A 24,813-nucleotide genomic window follows, 5' to 3' on the forward strand; every position below is an offset into this window, starting at 1 on the left:
GGACCACCATTCCCAGATCCCCAACACGATCGTTTTGTCCACGTGAATCCTCCACATTCCCAGAATCAGTCATCAGAGGCTAGTGTCCTTGACTATAAATAGAAACAAACATGCCCAGTTGGTGACTTGGGGTAGATCTGATTGCCTAATGAAATGCCCTTCTCCTCGGCCTTTTCCTAAGTCCCACTGAATTTGTTCTCAGTGTTACCCTAGATTGCGTTTTGGTGCCTTTCTACCATTGTTCCACCAACCCCCTTCCTCCTCTTAGCAGAAGGTATCAAACTTAAATTGAAAAGTTACATTGGACTGAGTGGGCAAAGACAGTGATTGTTATTAATGTTTGCTGTTTCCAAACCACATTTTAAAAGACAGGGTTCTGTAGGCTATGGGCATGCTTTTTTTTTTTTTTTTTTTTGCACAATTTTCCCAGATCCACATCTTCTGGAAAGCAAATGTATCTTTGCATCTTCCTGGGTTTGCCCAAATGCAGACCTCTGAAAGAGATTCTTTTGAAAGAGCATCATTTGCTGTCTCTTATCACACCCCCCTCCCCAGGGTGCTGCTCACATGCAGCAAGGGCGCTGACTCCCCACACTGTCTTCCTAACACCTATCTGTGATTGTCCTTTGTGAGGGAAGTGGAGGGAAAGTTGCTTGTGATTACTTCCCCTGATCATTAAACAAATCTTTCTGGTTGTTTTTTTCTGGGGAGATTCTCTCAGATTCTTAGAGGGAGCACAAACACCCTAAAAGGTTAAGAACTGCTGGTCTCCCCCAACTTGCACAACTCCACGCTCTTGGCGTCCTTGCCACCCGACAGGATTTCAAAAGGATATTCAAAGAAAAATAGGCTCAAACCAGTGAGAAGTTTGGCAAGTGAACAGAAGCCTGAAGGGCCAAAACACTGCCACACTGAAGACTGAGAGACAGGGCTTGTTAATAGATGTCAATTGAGTGCCAAGTCACCATAGAGGACTTTTCAGAAAAGGCAGCATCAGAAAGGGTAGCCGCACCCCTATTAAGAGGACAAAACCCTGCAGGCCTGTGGATCAGAAAAGAGAGTTTAAGTAGAGGCAGGATATAGAAAAACAAAATATGGGCAGGCGTCTAGTAAGGGAACAGCTGGAGTGTAGAGGATGGGGGCCAGCTGAACCCTCAGCAAGGAAGAGACTTAAAGACTTTCAGTTAAAAAAAAATTTCTCAGACTACTACAGGGGCCCAAAGCTAGAATAATGTATCAAAGAAAGACCTTTAAGAAGAAAATATCTACCTGTTTATTTAAGATGGGTGAGGTAGAGACAGAAATTAACTCAAGGAGTCTACAGACAAAAAGCCCTTTCTGTATCTGAATGCAGAAAAACAGAGTGTGGTTTAGTGGATGTAGATCGTCAGGGCGCCTCGTACTCCCCAGAGAAGGTCTCCACCCCCTGTGTACACAATCTTAGCCCCAACCAAAACAAGCAGCCTTTTCACTCAGTAAGGGGTCTGAGAACCACCCCATCAATTTCATGTAAATTACTGGCATTGCTGCCCCCAGCCTGAGCTGCTTGCCAGGAAAACGGTGGTTCCTTCATTACCCAGATGCAGACACTCAGTCAGTCAAATGAATGGAAATGGCCCTGCCCACAGCCTCTTGTTCAAGCAAATGCTGGGGACTGCGGACCTTTCGGGTAAGTGGGTGTGTCACTGTCCACCAGAACAGCCTTTCAGTTTGGGGTACCTGAATTTGCTTATTTTTCTTTGGTCAATACAGGCTCAGTGAGGCCCTTGTTAGTAAACAGAAAAGGTTCAAAGTAAAGAAACCCTTTCCTATAGCTTGTAGTGCTTCTTCTCAAAGTGAGGTCCCTGGGCCAGCAACATCAGCACCCCTGGGATGTTATTACAAATTCAGATTCTCAGGCCCCACCCCAAACCTACTGACTCAGCTACTCTGGGGGGATAGCCCAGCAGTCTGTGCTTTAACGAGCCCCCCAGATGACTCTGGTGCTCACTAAAATTTAAGAATGACTTTAAATCAGATTAGATGAAAGGAAAGTTTAATTAATTCAGTCCAGATTTAATTAGGCTAGAGAATGGGAAATGTCTTCAGGGCCAACTGCTAAAAACTCTGATGGCTTCTTAGCATTAGAAAAAGGCGCCCCTTCTGGGCAGATTCAGCTGCTGCTATCAGCTTAGGGCTGAATTTTAGCTCCATTGACCTGCTGGGTTGTGTCCAAACTGTACACCTGTATGCTGTGGCAGCCCTGGATGTCCTTCTCCCTAATTAGAGTCGCCATCTCCAGTGCTTAATTAAGAGTTAAAAAAAAAAAAAAAGGACATCATAGCTGACAGTGATCTTTTCTTGCCCAGAAATCAATTTTGTATCTTTTCTGAGTTTCAGCATTTGGCTGTCACATAACTGTTTCCCTAAATAGATTTTATTCTGCTCTTGTTCGTTGTAAAGCATAACCATTTCCCCTGTTGGTGGAGTTGAGTTTGTCTTTCAAAGCTTCGACTGGTCTTTATCCATGAGCCTTGGCTATCCCCTGCATGACTGGAGCACTAATCAGAAGAAACAACAGCACATTTCAGAAGATGGGGTGGAAGGGGAGGTGGATAAAAATAGGCAGCCCAGCTTCCCCAAATCATGGTTTTGCTTCACAAATCTGACAGTATTTTGAGAGAAGAACACAGAGGGCTGCCCGAGGGAGGCTGTGATTGAGTGGAACCTCATGAATCCTGACCCTTCCAGAAAAGTATATGGGATAGTTCTGGCTAGTATAGCTGAAACTCCAGAATGAAAGTGACTGAGCGAGCATTCAGGAGTCCTTAGAGCTTCCTAACAATGAGTGAAGCAAGCTCAAGGTGGAAAAGAAGACTGCTTAGGGACTAGCATTAGCTGGTTGAGTTCACCAAGCCAGCGTTTTCCAGCGGCCTCAGGCTTCCTGAAATACGATCTTGAGTGCCATGGCTCTTATGCAACCCTTTATATGTGCTTGCTTACATTCATTTTTATGGGAAGAGAACCCATAGCTTTCCATCAGATTTTCAAAGGGATCTGTGACCCCCTCCACCTCCCCAAATTAAGAACTATGGAAAAAAATCACAACTGTAGATTACAATTCTAGATCTTAGTGGTCTGAATCACATGGAAAGGGTATGCACCAAGCCTTGAGGATTGGCTTCTTTTACTACAAAAAAGTGGAGCCACCCCTAAGCTATTTATAACAAGCATCTATTGAATTTATAACCATTTTAAGGAGTTTAAAAAAAAAAAAAAAAAAAAAAAAAGCACTTCCCAAAGGATGGCCACCATTTTGCTAGAGTCAGAGATATCAAATCTAATGTTGAAGCTTTCTCCAACCCCTGACCCAACCACTTGTTTAAGACTTCCATCTTGATTTAAAGCCAAAAATAATTACTTCTGTTTAGGCTGACAAGCCTGGAAATGGAGAGACAAAGTTTGTAGGAGAAAATAAAATATAATGTGCCACTGGACAGGTCATTGAATTAAAGTATATGGCTCTTTATTAAAACTGCAGCTGCTGCGGCTGTGCAGTATAATGAAGGAAAATTCTTACTTGCTGGCGTTTTGTTCCATGGCATTTATAGTTCATATTCAACTGACTTCTATCCTAAAGGCCTTTCAGATATACAGTCTTGCCTCCACTTCCTGTGAAATCAACCTGCCTTCTTGAATAAAATGATTGAAAGAAAATTGCCACCATAAACAAAGTTGAAAGACTAAGAAAAGCTACTTGCAACATATGTAGCCAGCAGAGGACTAATATCTATAATATATAAAGAGGTCCTATAAATCAAAAATCCAACAATTCAACAGAAAAAAAAGTAAAGGACATGAATAGGTAAACCGTGGAAGAAGAAATGAGAATAACCAACAACATTACTACTAATCACAAGAAATGTCAGGAAAACAACAAGAAGATATGACATTTGCCCATCTGATAGCAAAAATTTAAAAGAGTGATAATGATCCAATTTTGGATAGGTGGGAGAGCACACTAACAATTTCTATTTTTTAAAAATGACAGCGATAAGTACAAATAGCCTATGACCCACTGATAACACGTCTACAAATTTATCCTTAAGGAATACACAGTGTTCATGAGTATAAGTGCAAAGCTATTCAGTGTAGTGTTGTTTCTAAAAGCTTAAATCTAGTCTCCGTGTAAATGTCCGTTAGCAGAGATATGGTCAAGTGAATTATGAAACACTCACACTATGAATATTGTGTGCAATGATTAAAAAGAATGAGATAGTTCCATATGTACTGATACAGAAATATGTACATTTTCCATTAGTGGAAAAAGCCAGAACAATATGTATAGTATAGTGCATATAGTATGATTCCATAAAGGTAAAAATAAGTGAGACTGTAAGAGTGTGTGTGTGTGTGTGTGTGTGTGTGTGTGTGTGAGTGTGAGTGTAATAACAACATATATGTGAGTTCATAGGGAAAAATCTGGCCGTGGTTATCTCCAGAAGGCATAGGATTGATAAGGGAAGTTAAAAGGAACTAAACTCTTTTCTCTATATAAACCAGTACTGTTTGAATTATTTCTGTGGAGCATAATTCATGCAGTAGTTAAGTGATTCAATAAGTAAATAATAATTGAAACCCATACTTTGTAAAAAAAAAAAAAAAAGGCCAAAAATGGCTAAAGCAGACCAAGACTCAGATTGTTGAGGTACATTTTGCTGTTTAACAAAGAACCTTAGTTCACGGTTTAGGAAATGGAAGAAGCTTCCTCAATTAACAAACTCCCTGAGTCCACAGCATCTTTGACAAAGCTGGGCTGGTGGTAGAGAAGAGGGGCCCACCCAGGCCAATTCAGTGTGACCTCCACATGCTGGGATAGGAGACTGGGTCTGCTTACTACCCTCACCTGAAGGCAGGCGAGAAAGAGGAGGAAGAAATGGTCTTGCAAGAGGGCAAAGATGGGAAGTCTTGCAATGAAAAGGGCATTTTTACCCCCAGATTATCAGGCACCCACTGATAACCAAGTGTCAAAGATACTAGGATATACATTCCTAATCAGAAGAAATTCGGATCTAGTTGGAATAATGTCTTAAGTCAGGCAGGCCAGTGTTACTTTGTTTAAAAAGCCTTCATTTAAGAAAGTTCGCTTAACAAGAGTAAAATATGACCTTTCAAATCTATAAATTTAGTGATTATCAGTTTATTTGCAAAATGATTGACATTGGATTCCTTTCATTAAGAGTTTCTCTGATCACATAAGCACTTACTTGTTTGCTGGGAGCAAAGAGGCCTGAACCTAAATTGTGAGAAGTCACTCTGATCATTGAAAATCAATCAGTAATGAAGATGAATCACCCCTGAACGTATAATCTGTCATTGGGCACGTGTAATTGAATTTACTAAAAAATTGATTCATATATAGATTTCGAGGTAATATACTTTGCAGAAGCAAGACGTAATGCATTTTACCAGATACCTGAACAGGAATATTTTCGCTTGATTAGGCTCTCCATAAATTACTGAGGAATACTGAAAATGTTGACATCATTTCCTTAAGCGTGTATGGTATGTGGGGATAGTTCAGGATTTGATCAGCATCAGCTGGGACCAAATTATCCTTTTTTTAGAGGACTACTTTACTAGAACTGTTCATTCTTGTATAGTCTGAGAGATTTTTTTTCTCTAAGATGAAATTTTCTGCAACTTTCTTTTCTTTAAAAAAATAAATAAGGGATCATGTTTCTAGAACAGGGAGAAATTCTAGAAAAGTGTCTCCTTACCAATTCACAAATTTGTGGTATCTATCTCCTGATGACCCCAAATAATAGATTTTTAAATAATGTTCTTTTTCTTTGTTACAAAAGTAATGCATATTTGATGTAGAAAATTAGGAAATAAAGATAAGCAAAAAGAAGAAAGTGCAAATTATCTATAATTCCAACTCCTCAAAACAATCCCTGTTAACATTTTGAAACATACCATTTCAGTTTTTTTAACGTACCTTTTGTGTTTTTTTAAATGTATATTGTGCAAAAATGATTTCATACAACATGTACAATCTTTTTACTTCCAATTTTTTTAATTTAATAATATACCAAGAACATTTCTCTATAGTGTTAAATATTCTTCTACATCATTTTTAGTGACTGTATAATACTGTCAGGTCTCTGAGTTGTTTTCAGTTTTTCACTATGATGAACAAGATAATGACGGATATCTTTATGATTAAATCTTTCTTCACATCCATAAAAATAGATATATCTTTGAAAGCACATAGTCACACAGTTTAAAGACCTCTCTTAACATTGAGCTAATTAAAGATAAAGAATGATTTCTGTTGAGATTCACAAGAACAAAGAAACTAAACAACCTTTGTTTTTGTTTTCGGAATTACTGTCAGGCCGGTGAGGGGGAGAAGTAAACTGTCTAATGAACATATGTATAGAGAAATTCTTTCAATTTTAAACTTTTAACTTAAAAATGACCTTAGTATTCATTCCAGGTGTATTTGTGTTTAAGAAATTTTGAAGGCTAGTCATTGAAATTAAAGTGATTGTATTGAAACGATGTGTTATTGTTAACTAAGATACATTTGTTCTAATCACAAAGCAGCATCTCTTTACTGCTTTCCAGTTACCTTGATTTTCTAAAAGAAAAGCATGCTCTTCGCTTGGCCAGACTGTTGCCTAGCCTTCTTGATACTTACGTTGCTCACAGACAGCATTTCTTATTAACCATTTTGGGGTGTGGGAAGATGACCAGCTAAATAAAATAGCCCAGGTCTGGATTTAGAGCTGCCCTCCGTCTTGGCCCCAGACCACACTGAATTCATTCATATGCTTCTGGCAGGTCTGCCCTTTGGAAGTGAAGAGACTCTCACATGACACACATGGACTGATATAAAAAGACACCGATCCACATGATGCAGAAAATACTTAAGGAGAAATTCCAGCTGTGAATACCCACTCTAAATCCCCACCAGGCTAACTGGTGATGAGGGCAGTCGTTTGATTAACCAATTGTGGAGCATGTACAATTCATTGTAAAGAGGCATGAAGTTAAATTCTGCCAGGAGAGTAACAGAGGAATGCCCATCTGGGGAAATTGCTGGTAAAATGTAAAATAACCAGGGAGTGGAGTGGGGAGTAGAGGATAAAGCAACAGAAGTATTTAAAGTGAGATTAACTGTTATTTGTATGCATTCCACATTCTGGAGATGAATGCGTTCTTTAAGCTTTTTATCAGTCGGATTTAGACAGGGTTTCTCAGCCTCAGCACCACTGACATTTTGGACCAGACAATTCTTTGTTGGGGGGTGCAGGGGAGTACTGTGCATCATAGGATGTGCTGCAGCACCCCTGGCCCCTACCCACTACATGCCAGTAGCACCTGCACCCCAGCTGTGACAACCGAAAATGTCACAAAACTGGCGCCTGTTGAGAACCCCTGGATTAAGAAACCATTATTCTGAAATACCGAAAAATCGCAAGCTCAGACCAAAAATCATAATGTCACCTGCCATTTTATTTATAGACCAGTGGAGGTGGGAGTAGTGCCAGCCATCTTCCAGCTGTTAGGCTAGACTTGAAGTTCAGTGTAGACCTGCACTCTTGGACACCATGTATTCTGTGCAGAAGTACATCTCGGTGTGAGCATTGCACCAAACCTCAGTGGTGCCAGTGAATGTCATTTCTCTGCCTTCTATGCCCTGTCTCTTATAATAGCGATGAAAGTGTCCTTTCTGTTGTTGAATGCATTGGTTTAAAGAAGCGCCAAATCTATTTTGAAAGGTATATGAAAGGTAAGTATTTAACCACACAAACCTGACCCCGTCCGTCCCTCAAAGGGATCTTCTAACTATGCTCTTAGGAGATCTCGGGCTACGGCACCCTCCACGTGCTAAGACTTTCTCCCACCGAGCTCACTTTACAAGAATCATCCCTAAATAATCTCCACTCTTCTCCGTTCTGACTATTTTGGCTTAACTTCCTTGTACTGACTCCCCCTTTGGCTGGTTTAGCTAACTTTATGATTGACTCTTCATAAAGTTAGTGAATCCCCTGCTTTTTACACCTCTCCTTGGCTTCTGCTCAGCTACCATCATTCCCTAAAGTCTTCCCCATTGAAAAGTTCACCTTTAATAATGGAAGTTGCCAACGTCTTGACCTTCTTTCAGATATGACAATGGATGATGTTCGGGAATACGAGAAAAACATGCATGAACAAACCAACATAAAAGTTTGCAATCAGCATTCCTCCACTGTGGATGACATAGAGAGCCAGGCCCAAACAAGTGTATGTAGAATTTTTAAAACATGTTGCCCACCCTTTACCAAACGTACACCTAAACTGATCTTTGAAATGACTTCACACACTCGATTCTCAAACTTGCACAAAAAAAAGCGTCATCGCCCAAAGGCTGTCTATGAAGAACAGGAGCTGAGTCTCAGTTGGACAGCATTGCCTCTTGCTTCCAGACATTTCCATTCTTTTAAGCCGCTTGAATTGGGGGGTTTTTTGGTCGTAAAACCAAGAACACAGAGAGTGGAAACAATTTGTGGCCTGCACCACAAGAGAACAGAGGGGTAAAAACAGATGTCGTACAAAAGCTAGACCATCAATGCCAGTAACTTTTAAAGACATAGTTAACAGTCAGTTATTCATCTAAGGGAGGTCTTCAGGCTCATCTGGTATTTTAGGTTTCTTTACATTTGCTTTGAAATGCTTTCTACAGCTCTTTAAGGCTGTTTTACCCAAACAGTTCCTTTCTACTTAGGTTCGTGTCAAGATGGGGCTGCCGTCTGTGCATACACACTGGCTAAGCAGGGAAGGAGTGATGACCGAGGACCATTCTAGATCTAGCCTGGGACTTAGATAAGCCCCAGAGAGCCTGAGGTTATTGAATGCATGTTGGTGATTGAGAGCTGACTATATGGTGTATGCCAGCATCTTAAATATAGTTCTATCTCAATCATTCATGCTGGTGAAAGGGAGTTACAGATAATAAAGAAAATGTGATCACTAAGTCTTTTACATGTATCTTTGGCCAGAGCTGTGATCTCTTTGGGTGCCAGCTTGCGCATGCCTGTTAGCCTCAGAATAATACACGGTGAGGTATTTAAGAAATTGACAGTGTGGTTATAGAAAATTGAGAGATGGCTATTATTGTCAATACTTTGGATTTGTGAAGACCTTTGATTGCACTTTGGAAATTTCTAGTTAACTTTTAAGAGCATGTCTTTGGAATGTGCCCTGTGAAGGCTCATGCACTGCCACTGGATGCATGTGACTGTCCTTGAGGTTGAAATGGCTCTAACTCTTCCTCCCCAATCTGCATGCAGTGATTGGATTTGCAGAAAGCTGTTTGGACCAGACTTAACTGAGGTGTTCCTCTGTAGGCACAGACCATTTCAACAGGACTTCCCCTTTCCTCTCTCCCTTTTCTAAAGATAGAAATGCTCATTTAAGAAACTGTCCTTGAATTTCCATCACTTTCAGTTACCTTTTCTTTAGGAATGTCAGACACCAGTCCCCCCCCAGCCGCTCTCTGAAAGCCGCTCACTATAAGGATAAGCATGGCCAGACCGAGGAAGCCAGAGGAAAGGGGAAGACACCCAGAGGATATCCACAGTGCTTTCCTCATTCTGAGTTCTCCCGGCTTACAGCTGAAGACCGGTTTTCTTTCCGTTTTACTACGATTACCATTAGGAAGTCAGTTTACTATGTAGAAGGTGATGCCTGCAATGGTTCTCCCCATGGGAAAGCCCATGCATTCATTCTCTGCCTGCAGGCCAGTCCTTCCCATGACTTCTGTGTTAGAAGTTACACAAAGTGGTTATCTTTAAATATTTGCCACATTTCCCTTATTCTTTGGAATTCTGTCAAATTGGGGGTCGTTTATTTTTCCATTATTTTTCTTCTCTGTCATAATGAAAAAGTTGAAATCAAGAGGCTGCTGTCCATCACAGATAAAAACTGCATGGGTGCTCAATAAGTTTGAATCATCGGCCTGAGTAGAGACAAACTGGATTGAAATTAGGCAAAATCAACATCCATGACCATGGCAATAGGGAAATAATGGTCTCCTTTTCAATACTTTCAAGGAAGGGAACTTCTAAGAAGACTCTGAAGGGCAGTGTAAAATCAAAATTCTGTACTTCGGATGATTTCTGCCCCCTGCTGGATATGTGGTGTAGAGCACTATATTCAGCCACATACAGAAAACCTGATTTTTCAAAGATGATATCCATTTATGATAGAAATATACTGCTGAAATTCCTAGAGGTTTTTCTGAGTCTCAATTTTATCTTGAAATAACTTTAAAAAAATTTAATTGCATTTCTTAGGTGGTTTAATAGCCTTAGTATTTTGTTTAAATGGTTAGTCTCCAGGTAACAATTTTTCTTGCTGTATCCTGAATTTTATATTCTGTCAACACAGTCATAATTTTTTATTTCCTTGTAAAAACTTTTCTCTTTCAGAAAATTTTAACAGTTGACCCCAGGAAATCCTCTTAAGGATTTTGTTTGTTTGAACAACATTTCTGGTTGGTTCATATGTTACCATATGACTGTATGTGATTAATACCATGTTATGAATATTCACTCCATAGTTAATATTTCCAAAGCAGCTGTATTGTTTCGTGCTAGCTTATGCAGTATCATCTAGTGAAGGTTTCACCTACTAAGTTCACGGGAGAGGACGAGAATGAAAAATGGGTCTCTGGCAAGCTAAAACAGACGTAGAGATCCCTGGGCGGCGGATTTCACCTTTTTCTCAAGGACAAGCTTGTAGGCCTTCACTCAGTACTTTTTCTGATAAGCCCTATTACCCGTTTTCCCTGTTACCAGTAATACAATTGGCAAAGGATACCAGGGATATTCCAGCCTGAGAGGGATTAATAATAACTTTAATAGTAGTAGTAGTAATAATAATAATAGAGTTCCTGAGAATGAGAGAAGAGATATAAAACTATATAAAGCAAATTGGCCCCAAGAAAGAGGTTATCACTGTACTGTAACACAGTGATATACTTTCAGCCTATTATGTCTTAAAGATAATAAGTGTATATAGTACATTATTTAATGTATTTATATTAGGGAGAGATTCACATTTAATGAGTTTTGGTTTTTTTTTTTTTACTTTCTCACGTAATAAGAACATTTCAGGTATTTAGAAAATCTACATCATCTGACAATGCCTGTTAAATGAATTTATTTCTTAAATGCCAAATAATGCTCTTTTTTTCTTTTAAATAAAATTCTCACCCATTAAGCCATCCTCTCTTTTTGTTCTCTACTCTTTTTCTCTTTATGTTTATGTGAGAAATGGTTTTCTTGGTTTGAGGATAATTAGCAGAATTTGTTGTTGTCATATCTTACCTGTTTTTTAAGATGAAGTGCTTAAAACACAGCATCTAAAAATCTTGGGATGGATACACAGCCAGGAAACAAGTAACCCCTAGAACACAAAAAGTATGTTTATTGAATTAGAGCATAGTGTGTTGAGAAATTCTGATCTGCCTGTTTACCCTATAAAGATATGCTTGTATTTTCATGATCTAAAGTAGGTAATAATATGTATCATTTTTGAGCCATTGATTGCTTTAATTACCTTCCCTTTATAGAAAGGATGGCCAGGCCTAATAATAGCTCCACATCACCACACCTTACCTACAACACACAGGCACACATACACACACAGCTTTGCTGTGGCTCCCTACCCCCTCATAAGTTCTTATTCAGAATACTTAAAATACTCACTGAAGAGTGCTTTGGAAAATCTTGGATGGATATTCATAAAGGAGTATCTTTTCAGAGGTTTGCCTCAGTAAAAAGATAATTCAGGGTTTAGCATTTCAATGACAATTTGGGTTTATAATCTGGAGACGCCCTTTGATCGTAGGGTTCTGATAGGTCCTTTAAAAACAGGCAGAGAGAGGTGAATCCCTTGGCTTCTCTTCTAAATACCCACTCATTTTTCTTTCTATTTTTTTCCTTTAAGACATGACAATGGATGAAGTCCGAGAATTTGAACGAGCCACTCAGGAAGCCACCAACAAGAAAATTGGCGTTTTCCCACCTGCCATTTCTATCTCCACCACCCCCCTGCTGCCTTCTTCAGTCCGCAGTGCCCCTTCCAGTGCTCCATCCACACCTCTCTCCACAGATGCACCAGAATTCCTGTCAGTTCCCAAAGATCGGCCCCGGAAGAAGTCCGCCCCAGAAACTCTTACACTCCCAGACCCTGAGAAAAAAGCCACCCTGAATTTACCTGGCATACACTCTTCAGATAAGCCATGTCGGCCCAAATCAGAGTAACTTCATATGAATATTTTATGGGGTTTTATATTTTCAGTTTTGTTTTTTCTTTTTTTTTTTTTTTTAAGACTCTTCTGATACAGAAAAAGACTGCTTTGTCACTCAGACGTGTTCCTTTGATCTCTTGAGTGTGCATGTGGTTAAGTAATTTCACATATAATATGAGTCCCTAAGTATGCCACACAGCATCATATTAGATGTAAAATGAAAAACTCGCAAAGGACAGAAGGAATCTTCTGTAGCCACAGCTGGATGCCAGGGAGGAAGCCTTGTTATTGGGCATTTGAGGAGGTTGGCATCGACGTCAAGGGTAAATAAATGAAAACTCTGCACCACTGTGTTACAAGGTGCAGTAAAATAGTGAAGTCAGATTCCTCCCATCAAGCCTGAAATTCTCAAAAATATTCTCAGGTGTAACATACCTACTTGTTAAATTTTGAACTGCTCATTACCAATACTTGAATACCAGTAGTTTCTGAGATTCCTATTTTGATTAGTTTGACTCAGGATTTGGGGCCTAATTAACTCTTTAAAATTGGGGGAAATTTTAATTATCAACCTGTAGAGGCTCCAAGTGCAATTAATGATAACTTATTTATACCTTTCACAGAATTTAATAAAGATTCCACTTGTTTCTGTCTTTTAATAACTTTCCCCTTTGTGCCCTTGTGGCCTCAGAAATCTTTAAGAATTATGTGGATGAATGTGACCATAACTGACTGATTTTTGAATGATTTGGCTTAGGAACCAAGAGGCCCAGGTGAGGCAAAACATCTTCTTTTTCCTACAGGTACCAACGAACCTTGACCTGTCAACTTCCACCATCCATTAAGATTCTCAGAATTTGTAGTTAATTGAGTAGAATTCACTGACTATTCGCCCATTCAAAGAAGTTCAAGGGTAGAGTACGCTAACTGGACTTTAACACTATCAGAATTGTCTCCCATCCGCCTCCTCATTTTACTCTTAATGACATCCAGGCTTCCCTGGAATGGATTGCCCATCTCCAGACCTTAGAAAAGAGTGGCATTCTCTTGCTCCTTACTTGGGAATGTCGCAGAAGTCGAGTAGATAGTCAAGTGGGAGGAGAGAACGCGCAGGATTGCTGACTTCTATGTGTAGAGTGAAAGGAAGGAGTGATAAAAGATGCCCCTCTGTCTAGCTTTCTTTTCTGCGAGTCGTGGTAACGCAAGATTAGAATCAAGGTTGATGGGAGACAAGATCATTCACCAAAGTGGCGGAAAGAGAACTCTCCTTTGACCTAAAGAGAAAAAACTCTGCCACCTTCGCACCTCACTGCCTTTAAACACAGAAGGAAGAGCAAATAGAATCTAGCATTTACTTCTGTCCTCTGAGAGAGGAAGAGAACAAGGTAATTGGGCAACTCCGAGGCCCCAGCTAGCCTTCCTGACCATAACCTCCAACCTCAGGTAAGGGACCTTCCCCAAACAGATTCCAAAGGACACAACACAGAGCAAGGAGTGTATCCTCCTCCTCTTACACAGCCTCTCAGCCAGTGGACCCTGCCTGCTTCTCTCTCTCAGTGCCCAGCACTCTGCATAGTGTCTTTCAAGTTGACAAACTCTCCCAAGGTGCAGGTGCTGGCCCCAGGAGCCCAGCACCAAGTGTTCTAAGTCATATGTCAGATTGTCAAGATCATTTCTTTATCTGTAGGTTAACATTTAGCTTAGTAAATAAGTAAACAAACCCAGAACTCAAAGGAAACCCATTGCAAATAGCTTAGATCAACAGTGCATCTCTTCCCTAAGAACGATAGCACCATAGTAAGACACTTTTGCATGGTATGGTAGCATGATTTTTGCTTGTGGGAAAACTCAAATCTTTTATCCAGACCTCTTGGACTTCTCAATGGCTCCCTCTCGACCCAGTAGTACTTAACAAGAACGTTTGGCTTTAGAAAGCAAAATGCTACTTTTCAGAAGACACTGATGTAGTGTGTGTATTTGCTTACCATTTGCAAGCTGAAATCAGGTGGGGTGGGGTCATTATTTTCGCATGGAATGGATTTATTTTGTGCAGGCTGGTAACACATTGGCACCTAGTTTTTCCACTGATGCCTTTGCTGTTTTCAGTTTTTGTAGAGTAGCTTCTGCCACCAAGGTCAACGATTCCTTATGCTTTAGAAAGCTAATTTCTCATTTCCTACTGTGAGTTTTCTTTCTCTTATAGCCAGCACAATACCACCGACATTATGCAAAGCTACCAATGATCGTGTGATTCTTAGCCAACAAATATGTGTGCTTTTAAAGTATGTTCAGTTTTTCTGTCTCCATGTGGTTTGTGTGCATTTTAAAAGGGGGGAGGGGTGCGGATATTCCTTTGGCTGCTTTGAATATTTAATCCAGTCATCACAGGGCATAAATGACTTCAATATTTTATCTGTCTTGATTTTCAAGTGTCATTTCACAGTCTCCGTATATGAATTTGTTTATTGTGGGGTACAAGCCTGCGATGAATGTGTATATAGAACATTAATAATTCCTATATGGATGGAAATTAAATGGCTGCATGATGGAAACAGAAGAAAAAAAAGCAGAAACTTGAATTCATTAAGCATGTTTGGGGAAACATAGAATCTTAACTCAGTGCCTCTGTCTGCAATGTGGAAACCTTCAACTTTGTTCACCAAAACTGTATTATATCTGTATATATATATCATATATATATATATTTATATATATGATATATATATATATCATATATATAAATGTAGTATAGTGAATCTGACACAACTAGTTTTAAGTCTCTGGTAGCCAAATTAAAGTAAGTAATCCACAGAGTAACACAAATGTTCACCCCATCTTCATCTTTGACATTAAGTGGAGACCATCAAAATGATGATAAATGTCCTTACTTTGAATGGATTTTCAGTTACGAAATGCCTTCATGCTTTCCGCTGGCTGTAGCACAGCCTGTGGCCTTAGCTGTGCTTTCCCAGAAGAAGAAGGTCTCAGTGTTTTTACTGCATAAACTTTGTCAGAAGTCAGCTCTGAAGACCATTATATTTTCTTGCTTTTGGGCTGTAATAAGACAAAGCAAAGAAAAAGCATAACAACCAAGGAGTCCATGACATTTTTTGGTTACCACATTAAAAACAAAACACTGAGTTTGCTGGTGAACTAATTTATAAACACTTCCTGTTTTGGTTTTGCATCTGTGTGTGGGAAAAATGGTTTTAATTTATTTGGAGGTATTTATTAGCCAGGGTTTGGGTTGTGAAAATAAATCTCTATAAATAGCACAATTATGTGCATATAAGGCAGACACTTAAAAAACCCAGCAAGGCCCCCAAAAGTAATTATGTGGTTTTCTTCCAAGACACTGTAATGAACAGTGACTTAACAGAATAGATTCTGACACTTCTCAAGAAATCATTTTTCCAAGAAAATTTCAAGGCTAATGTATTTATGTATATTTTTAAATATTACTTTCCTTAGCATCTAAGCTATTCATGGTTCATAGAAAACATGGTCACTGGCTGGCATAGGTCAATAGGAATTTTACTTTTCAGAAGAGCCAGAGTATCATTTACTTTACATGTGATGTGTATTTAAATAATCACAAGAGAGAAGGATTGTTTAAATAGTTTTAGTCCCTTTCTGATCATCTGATTCAATAGGTTTGGTGACAGTATGCCATCTGAGCCATAATTCTTGAAATTAAAAAAAAAAAATCTGTCCAGTGACTGCAATTGATCAGAAATAGACTATTTAAAACTATTCTTTCCTGCTGAAACTGAAATGTTACACAACAGCACAACAATGGTATCCGGAGGCCAGACATATCAGATTCTTCTGTGTTCTACCTTCAAAACAATCTGTTTCATTTGAAATGTAAGTGTTTAAGCTTTTTAGGCATTAGTGCAATAAGAGAATGTGAATATGTTGAGACCTTTCCAGATGCTGTTAGTCCTTGTAATTTTGTTGTTACGTTACCAAATGGTTTTAGGGTAAGCCTCTCAGTGTTTTTGCTTAAAACCGAAAGCGTGTGTGTTGAATCGCAAGTCTCCCTTTAGTTTCTGTGTGTCACCAAGGAGAAGTTCTTTGAGTTGATGTTATACCTCTGCCACTTAGATGTAGCTTCAGGTGTCATTTTTAGTGTTTACATTTCGAGCTGGGATCTTGATTAGTTAAATGAGTCAGGACACCACTGCCACTGCTGAAGGACCAAGCGTTGAAATGCACAGTGTCACCGACGACACTCAGAGCAAACAAAAGTTGATCCTCACACGTGCCATCCTCCTGTGTCATTTTATGGCTGTTTTGTGTTTTTTTTTTCCAAGTTATTTATTATTGATAATGACTTACTTTTTCTTACATTCTGTTGTAAATAAAGTACAAAGCAATCTTCTTTCCAAGTGTAGCTTCCTCTCTTTCCTTCTCAGCTGTGCTCAAGGGAACGTGGACAATTAGGAACTTGTGGGCCGAAGGGAAAGAAGCTGTCAAGCCAATAGCTGGTACTTAGACCCAGTGCTATGGGACTTGTGTGCAAAGACGCCTGGCCTGCTAAAGAGCATATGGTGTCTTCAGGGCCGGGCCCCTGGTAGGAAATGCCTGGGTGCCAGCTCTAACTATCTAGCCAAAAAATACCCGAAGTGAATCTATAACTCAGTGGGATACACATCTAGATTCATCCATCCATCCAACAGGTGCTTGGTTCCCCCTCATCAAATGTGAGGCAACCATCTGAGTGGTTAACCAAGAAAAACCACCCCAAGGGACTCTGTAGGAACACCACACCAGATTCTTTCCACGGCAGGCAGGCCAGTCTCAGCTGAGCTGAAATCACTCTGATCTGATGATGGTGGTCTCTCTATCTCAAGTAGCTCCTGTCATTTACAAAAGGGAGTGGGTGGAGTGAGCACAGAAATGCTTTACTGCCCCTTGTTCAAAAGTCTCCTCAGAGCTTAAGCAGTGATACACCTCCCCCTCTGCACTCTTCCAGTCGATCCTGTTGAGGTGGGAAGCCCCATGAAAAAGACCAGCAGGCCCCCTAGGGAGGACCATTACTCTCCTGCCAGCACCATCCAGTTCCCTAGCCCAGCAGCATTATCTCACTTTTTGCCTCTGAAATGGCTCACTTCTAAGAAAGTGGAAGTTACCCCTAAGATTCTATTGGTTCCCTGAGCTAACTCCTGATTGGTCCATTTGTAGCACTTCATCTGCATGGAGCTTACTCCTGATTGGCCCATTTCTACAAAGCTTGTTCCTAATTAGTCACCTTTGTTATACCTTATTTGCATATGATGTTGCAAAATGTTGCAAAGTCTGTCTAGACTGGTAGTCTATAAAACACTGTGTAAACCTACAGACGGGGTCCAGAGCTTGGAGTGTTAACTCCTCTGGGCCCACCAGCATAATAAACCTGAGTTCTCCGACTCTCCAAGTGCTGCCTGGTCTCTCGCCTGGATCCAGGTTGTTGTCACAACTGAGCTGTAACACTGAGCTGTAACACACTTTGCTGCAACGCTGTAACTAATGTCAAGATCCATGTTCTGTGCACTAATCTCCAATTGTATCAGGCCAGAGCTTCTGATAACAGTGCATCTAGCTAGGCTTTCTACACTGAAGATTTTCCCACAGATTAAGTAACACTAATTCAGTTCATGAAAGCGTGCTTGATTTTGGAGCTCCAACTTCACCATCATCACTCCTGCCCTGCATTTTAGCTCTCCCTTCAAAACACGCAAACCCCACACACAGTTGCTGGCTGAAAACAAACTTGGTAAAACCAGGCTGGCTGTTTATTTCTGGCGCTTAAACTATAGAGGTTATTAAATATTTGGATGCCTGATGTTAAATGTGTAAGTGTTTATCACACCCCCAGTTTCCCTGTACAGCTTTTAATCATGATGTTGTCTCATTTGAGTGTTACTCTTTTCGAAAACTTCCTGTTTCTTTCAGTACATTCATGGGGTTTTTTGCCTCCAACTTCCAACTGCACCTGGGCCTCTCAAGCTTAAGATAAATCACATATCGTTTCTCCAAGGGCTGATCTGAAATATTCCTATATGAAAATGTTATTCTCAAACCTAAAGTTTGGATGGCTTTGGAAGAACAATCAACCTTGGTATACAGGTACATACATGTGTGTATGTGAGTGTGTGTATGAGCGTGAGCCTGTAACTTCGTGTGGCTGATCCAGGCAAGCCATGTTTTCAAGTTCATTATATTGACTTTCTCTACTTAATTATTAGCCCTCTAATATTCCATGCCCCCTTAAATTCTCCCTTTTCCGCAGCATGCAACCTACTAGGATATGTCATTCAAGTACCATCATTTAACTACTTCTCCTGGGAAAACTGGAAACAACCTGGTCCATTGCCTTAATATTCTTGCCCTGGTCCCAGCACTGAGGCCTTGAGCCAATAAGTAGCCAAAGGCACTGGACATGGCTTCAGGTCCTACTGACCCCAGCCATTCAGTACAGCAACATTAAACAGCTAAATTAAACACCTGGAATCAAGGGGGTAATTATGTTTAACTAGAAGTACCAACTGTCTGCCCTAAAAACAGACACAAAGGACTGGGACTCATCATTTCCCCTCTTTTAACTTATAGAAAGGAGTTTTGGCCATCTGTCACTCAAGGTTTTGAAGGGCAGCCAAATCTGGACTTTTTGATTTTTTTAAAAAAATGTATTCCAAAATAACTTTCCTGCTCCCAAGGGCTTCTGCGTGCAAGACGCTGGCAGTTTACTGCTCTTTTTAGCGACACTTGGGAATCATTCTGTGATCTTTGGCACACACGTGATTATATTCAGAGCAGCCCAAAGATAGCTTCCTGCTCACTGGGTGCAGTCTGCTGCTGGGCCAGTCATCAATATTAATGTGTGTTGTACCCCTTCCCAGAACACAACGTGAAAATCTAGAAATATGTCAACAAGTTTGAATCTTCCCATTCATCTTAGAGTTATTCCATTTCTTTGCATTTTGTTAAAATCTACTATACAGACCCAGGGATGTGAGTTTTCTTTTCATCTTCATTAAGTACTTTAGAATTTGCTCTTTCTTCTGTGGAAGTTAACTCATAGACATGTATCTTTCTACAAAATGCTTTGATGATTTTGAATTGTTTTATAAACACCTTTACATTTGGTACATGGCATGGCTATCACTTTTCATAGCTGTGTTATATTCCAATCAGTTGGCATTCTATAATCTACTTAAACATTCCTTTATTATTTGGCATATAGATTTTTTCTGGATTTGGTTATTATAAAGAGTGTTGTCAGGAACATCTTTGTAACATAGTTTATGTCTTCTTTTTAATTACATGTTTTGGATAAATTCCCAGAAATTAAATTAGTGAATCAAAGGATATGAATATTTTTATGACTTTGAGTATTTACTGCCAACATCTCCTCCACAGAAAATTGTATCAAGTTGAAAGTCTACTGACAACAGACGAGTGAGAACATTTGTCTTTTTAAACAACTATTTGCAGTTTGAAAAAGTTCACTAATCTCAACTTGTTAAGCAATGGCTAGCATCCAATTGCTATAAGAGACTGTTGTTGATTCAGTGTATTAATATCTCTTTTTGAGTGTTCATGTGATGAAGGTCAAGCCCAGACAAAGAAGTTCTCTGATTTATTTAGATGTTCAGTGCTTCCTCTAGTTCAGAAACGTTGACTGGCTACTACACAAAGAAAAGCATAAGGAATTGTATTTAATTGAATAAACAAACATCACTTTGCAGGGAAATGTATGCTCAGTGGATAGAGTACATGCTTAGCATGCACAAGGTCCTGGGTGCAATCCCCAGTACCTCCATTAAAATAACTAAATAAATAAACTTAATTACCTCCTCCGCTCCAAAAAGGAAAAAAAAAAAGGGCAACAACAACAAAAAAATCACTTTTAGCCATTTTGTTTTCAAGCTTTTAGTGATAAGACACATTGAATGCATCTTTACTTGAGGATTTCCTGAAAACCAGCACATGTGTGCCAACAAGGTTTTTTCTTTTGGTTTTGGTGTTTTTTTGTTTTTGGGTTTTTTTTTTTTGTTGTTGTTGTTGTTGTTGTTGTTGTTGTTGTTGCTTGTTTTTTAACCAAGAGAGAATCAAAGTGAAAACTTGAGCTCACCGTTATTTCAGAATCAGTGATTTCCTGATTCTGACTGAACCTTGGGAAGGACAGAGCAGAGTCTTTCCAAAGTCTTTCATCTAACTTCTTGGAAAGAATGTGATGATCGATTGCACATGTGCTCCAAAAAAGGAAGGTAACAGTCTGTGCGTCATCCTCTCTTGAGCCTCGTGAGAGCCATTCCTGAGGAATAGAGAATTCTCCTCAAGGAGAATGACTGACCATTTCTCACACATAATGACAAGATAAAAAACTGACCCTCAAGTGAGCTTGGAACCTGACTGCAGCCTTGATTTTTTTTGTTGTTGTCGTTGGTGTGTGTTTACGTTAAACTTTCTATTTTGAAATAATTATGGATTCAACAGGAGTTACAAAGAAATGTACCTGGATGTCCTATACCCTCATCATCCAGCCTCCCCCAGTGACAGCAGCTTGTATAACTACATAAAATATCGCAACCAGGAAACTGACATGGGTACAGTCCATAAAGCTTATCCCGATTTCACCAGTTTTACATGCACTCATTTGTGTGTGTGCAAGTGTGTGTGTGTAGTTCTGTGCAATTTTATCACCTATGTAGCGGCACATAACTCCTGCCGCACGTGAGACCCAGAACTATTCCATCTCTATAGAACTCTCTCATGCTGCCCCTTTACAGCCAAGCCCCCTCACCCCACCCCCATCTCCCCACCCCACAAAACCTTAACTTTTTTTCTAACACCTTTATTGTGCTATGGTTCCCGCACAGTAAACTACACATATTTCAGATGTGCAATTTGATGAACTTTGATAAATGTATACACCCATGAAACCACCACAACAATCTAGACAGCTAACATTTCCATCACTCCCCAAGAGGTGCAAATTTCAAATTCTCAATTTATCCCTTCCCACCCCCTTTCCCTCCTGGTAACCATAAGTTTGTTCTCTATCTCTGAGTGTGTTTCTACACAAAACCTTTACTTTTAAGAACAAATTATATTCAACTACATTCAATTTCCTATAATAACATACAAGGGAAAAGAATCTGAAAAGAAAAAAATATATATGTAGGTATATGAATCACTTTGCTGTACATCTGAAACTAACATTCAATCAACTACACTTCAATAAAAAATGTTAAAAAGCAAAACAAACAAACAAACAAAAAAGAAAATATTTCACTGAGGCAAACTTTTTTTTTCTGCTATAACATATTCATCACAGCTCTGAAACTTTTTTTTTTTGGCTTGTTTTAAATTGTAAAATGTACATAGCATAAAATTTACCACTTTCACTATTTTTAAGTGTATGATTCAGTGGTATTAAGTATATTCACAATGCCATGCACCATCACCACTATTCGCTTCCAGAACTTTTTCATCATCCCAAACAGACACTCTGTACCCAATAAACACTAACTCCCTATCCTTTCCTCCCTCCAGCCCCTGAGAGCTTCTGTTCTACTTTCTGGCTCTATGAATTTGCCTATTCTGGACATTTTATATAAATGGGACATGTAATATTTGTCTTTGTGTGTCTGGCTTATATCACTTCACATAATGTTTTCAAGTTTCATTCATGTTAGAGCACGTTTCAGGCCTTTTAAAGGCTTATTTTATGGGGGGAAAAAACCTGATAAGTCAGTAAACATAGATATTCTCCTGTGTTTTCCAAGTGCAATGTTGGGCAAATACCTTCCTCTTTCTGAGCCTTCATTTCTTTACCTGTCACCACACCATCCATAATAACAAGAGGCATATTTTTATATTTCAATGGCAAGTATGTAAAAATAAGATTGCCATTTGGTACGAGAGAGAGGGTACAAGCAAATTCAAACAAAAGCGCCATAAGAAAGAGCAGGGAGCTCATGAGAAAAAGAGGATGGCCGCTCCACCATCACGGGAGGCTTCTTTTATTCTGAGTCTGTTTTGAGAGAATCTCTTCCTTTTAACCACAGGAGGTAACTAAAAGCAGTCAGGAAGTAGATTAAAATGTCCTTTCTAGAAACAAGTTTGCCAAAGGAAACAAATAGAAGAAATGCAACTTCCGGGTCCCTTTCTGAGATTTCAACATACATTAATAACATCCCAAGTGGAAAGAATGGTGTTTCAAGAATAAAGTGAAATACATTTCTGCTTGAAAAGAACTGGACAAATGAGGTCAGACCTGCTTCATTTTCATGCATACACATTGTCAAATAATTATGTTTTACTCCAGTAAAGGGAATTAAGTGAGGGTGCTTGGATTTTTTTTTAAAACAACAACAACAAACTGGCTAATTCAGATTATCTGAAGGGTCAATAGTGTGTTAGAGTCAGATTCTTTTAAGCAACATGACTTGTTATTGTTAGAATATAAAGATGTTCAAAAGTTCCCTTTTTTTTTTTTTTTTTTTTTTTTTGACATGCTAGGTCTCATTAGGTCTAGATGGAAAAGCTTTTTAGCATAACAAGTTACCCTCCCCAGCCTGGTAAATAGCCTTTGAGACAAATCTGATTAATACACAGAGAAGTTTAACTAGCAAGGCCAAGATTTTGTTAACTGGATTTTGTTAATTTTGCTAAGCAATACTGCTGCCTCAGCTGAAACTCTTTAGTGATTCCTTTTTTTTTTTTTTTTTTTGAAATTTTAAAAAGCGATTACATGATTACATTCTTTACTTTTACCTATTGAAGAACACTAGAGGGATATGATTCATAACCTGGGGTAGCACCTTTTTAAAGCCCCTCCCTCCACTCTCCAATTTTCCTGTGCTCTGGGATCACTCCTCCGTTGATGCTCTGAAACTGTCCCTCCAGCTCTGCTTTAACATTGAACTTTTCCCCTTCTTTCCTATTCTTATTGTGGTAGATACCTTGGCTTCTCTTCCAGCAATCAAAAAGAAAAAAAAAGTCTTTCTTAAGGGGAAGAGAGAAGGGGACAACTGGGTGCGCATTGTTTCCACTGGCTTAATGGGTTGATTCCTTTTAAATAAAATTAATCCAAATGTACCCAAAAAAAGCATACATATCTTAAACATGAGCCTCTTCAAATCTGGATCCAAATATAAATCAATTACTTTAAATGTTTTTGGTGAGTTCCTTTCTTTCCCCTCCCCATGCTACCTTCCTTAATTCTTCAAATGAAAACCAAGGAAAGGTGGATTAAAAGTAAGTCTCCTGAGGGGACAGTCTTTATTCCGAGAGAGAATATTGGAACCTATAAAGGGGACCCCCTAAGATTTCACATGCTATTCTCTTCTCTCCTATTCTGAGGCATTTGCTATTCTATTTTCCTCTAAAAGCTGGTCTCCAGCTCAAACATCCGAGTTATTAATGACCTGTACACATAATGGCTCTTTAACCCTAGTCCCAGCAGCCACAACGGGACAGTGGAGTGGAAGGGGAAAATTCCCAGACAGCTGAACAGGGGCCTAACCCAGACCCACGTGACCTTAGCAGTGATTCCACCAAAAAGCCCACCAGTACCCACGCCCAGACTGCCCCATTTGCCAGACCAAATAGAGTTGAGGGGTAGAAAGCATTTAATCAGCCTCAGCCTGGGACATATTGGGACAAAAATATTGCCACCCTCTTCCTAGGCTGACCTGGGTGCTTTATCTTAAGCCTGCACCCCCTCCCTGCCCTCCCTGTGAACTGGGTCACAGGGTCAATCTCTGCTTTAGTCCTCATTCCTCATTCTGGTCCTGATACAATTTAGCCTATAATCTAGTACAGTCTTTTGTTCTTTTTCTCTTTCTTCTTTCCTTTTTTTCCTTTCATGGTGTCTGTTATGTAGCAGAGAATAAGAGAGCACAGGGGAGACAAAAGTAAGCAAAAGAAATCTGGTCTCTCACCTTATAGTTTAGTGGAGAAGATATATAATACTTAGACATAATCGCACAATAAATGTGTAATTGCTACTTGATGCAGGGTCAGTGGCGGAAAGTGACGTTACGCTCGGAGAGCATATACCACAAGGGAAAGAGGGTTATTCAATGGAGACTGAGATGTGAAAGGTGTGTGGCAGTTAGTTGATTTAGGAGATGCTAAACTCATTCCCAGCAAAGGAAACAGCATGTACAAAGGCCCTGAGGTGGGAGAGGGCATAGCCTATTCCAAAACAAGATGAGGCCTGAGTCAGAGAACAAGGGATATTTGATTGGAGACAAGAGAGAAAGAAGGGTAGGGGTCAGATTTTGCAAAGCCCTTGTGAGTGGGATTGCCAGATTTAGCAAATAAAGATTCAGGATGCCAGGTTGAATTTAATTTCAGATAAGCAATGAATAGTTGTATGGAATATATTTATGCTAAAAAAATTATGTGTTATCTGAAATTCAAATTTCACTGGGCATCCTGTGTTTTATTTGGCTGCCCTACTTGTGGGTCAGGGAAGGATTTGATCTTGTTCATCCTGAGAACAAGGTATTAAAGGATTTTAAGCAGGG

The 24,813-nt window shown here is 39.5% G+C and overlaps 1 protein-coding gene across 3 annotated transcripts in view; it reads left to right on the forward strand.

Annotated features, from left to right (window-relative positions):
* The window catches only part of PITPNC1 (phosphatidylinositol transfer protein cytoplasmic 1), a 217,164-nt gene extending 200,487 nt beyond the window's left edge, over positions 1-16,677 (forward strand). For 2 of the 3 annotated variants that reach the window (XM_032457045.1, XM_032457044.1), the window contains exon 9: positions 11,983-16,677. In XM_032457045.1, coding sequence (XP_032312936.1) covers positions 11,983-12,299 — 317 coding nt within the window. In that variant the 3' untranslated portion in view covers positions 12,300-16,677. Of the gene's footprint in view, positions 1-8,155; positions 8,275-11,982 lie in introns of all 3 variants that reach the window. The other variant, XM_032457046.1, reaches the window with a different exon arrangement.
* The last annotated feature ends 8,136 nt before the right edge of the window (positions 16,678-24,813 follow it).

The sequence above is a fragment of the Camelus ferus genome, chromosome 16 (assembly GCF_009834535.1).
Source record: "Camelus ferus isolate YT-003-E chromosome 16, BCGSAC_Cfer_1.0, whole genome shotgun sequence".
Classification (NCBI taxonomy): Eukaryota; Metazoa; Chordata; class Mammalia; order Artiodactyla; family Camelidae; genus Camelus; species Camelus ferus.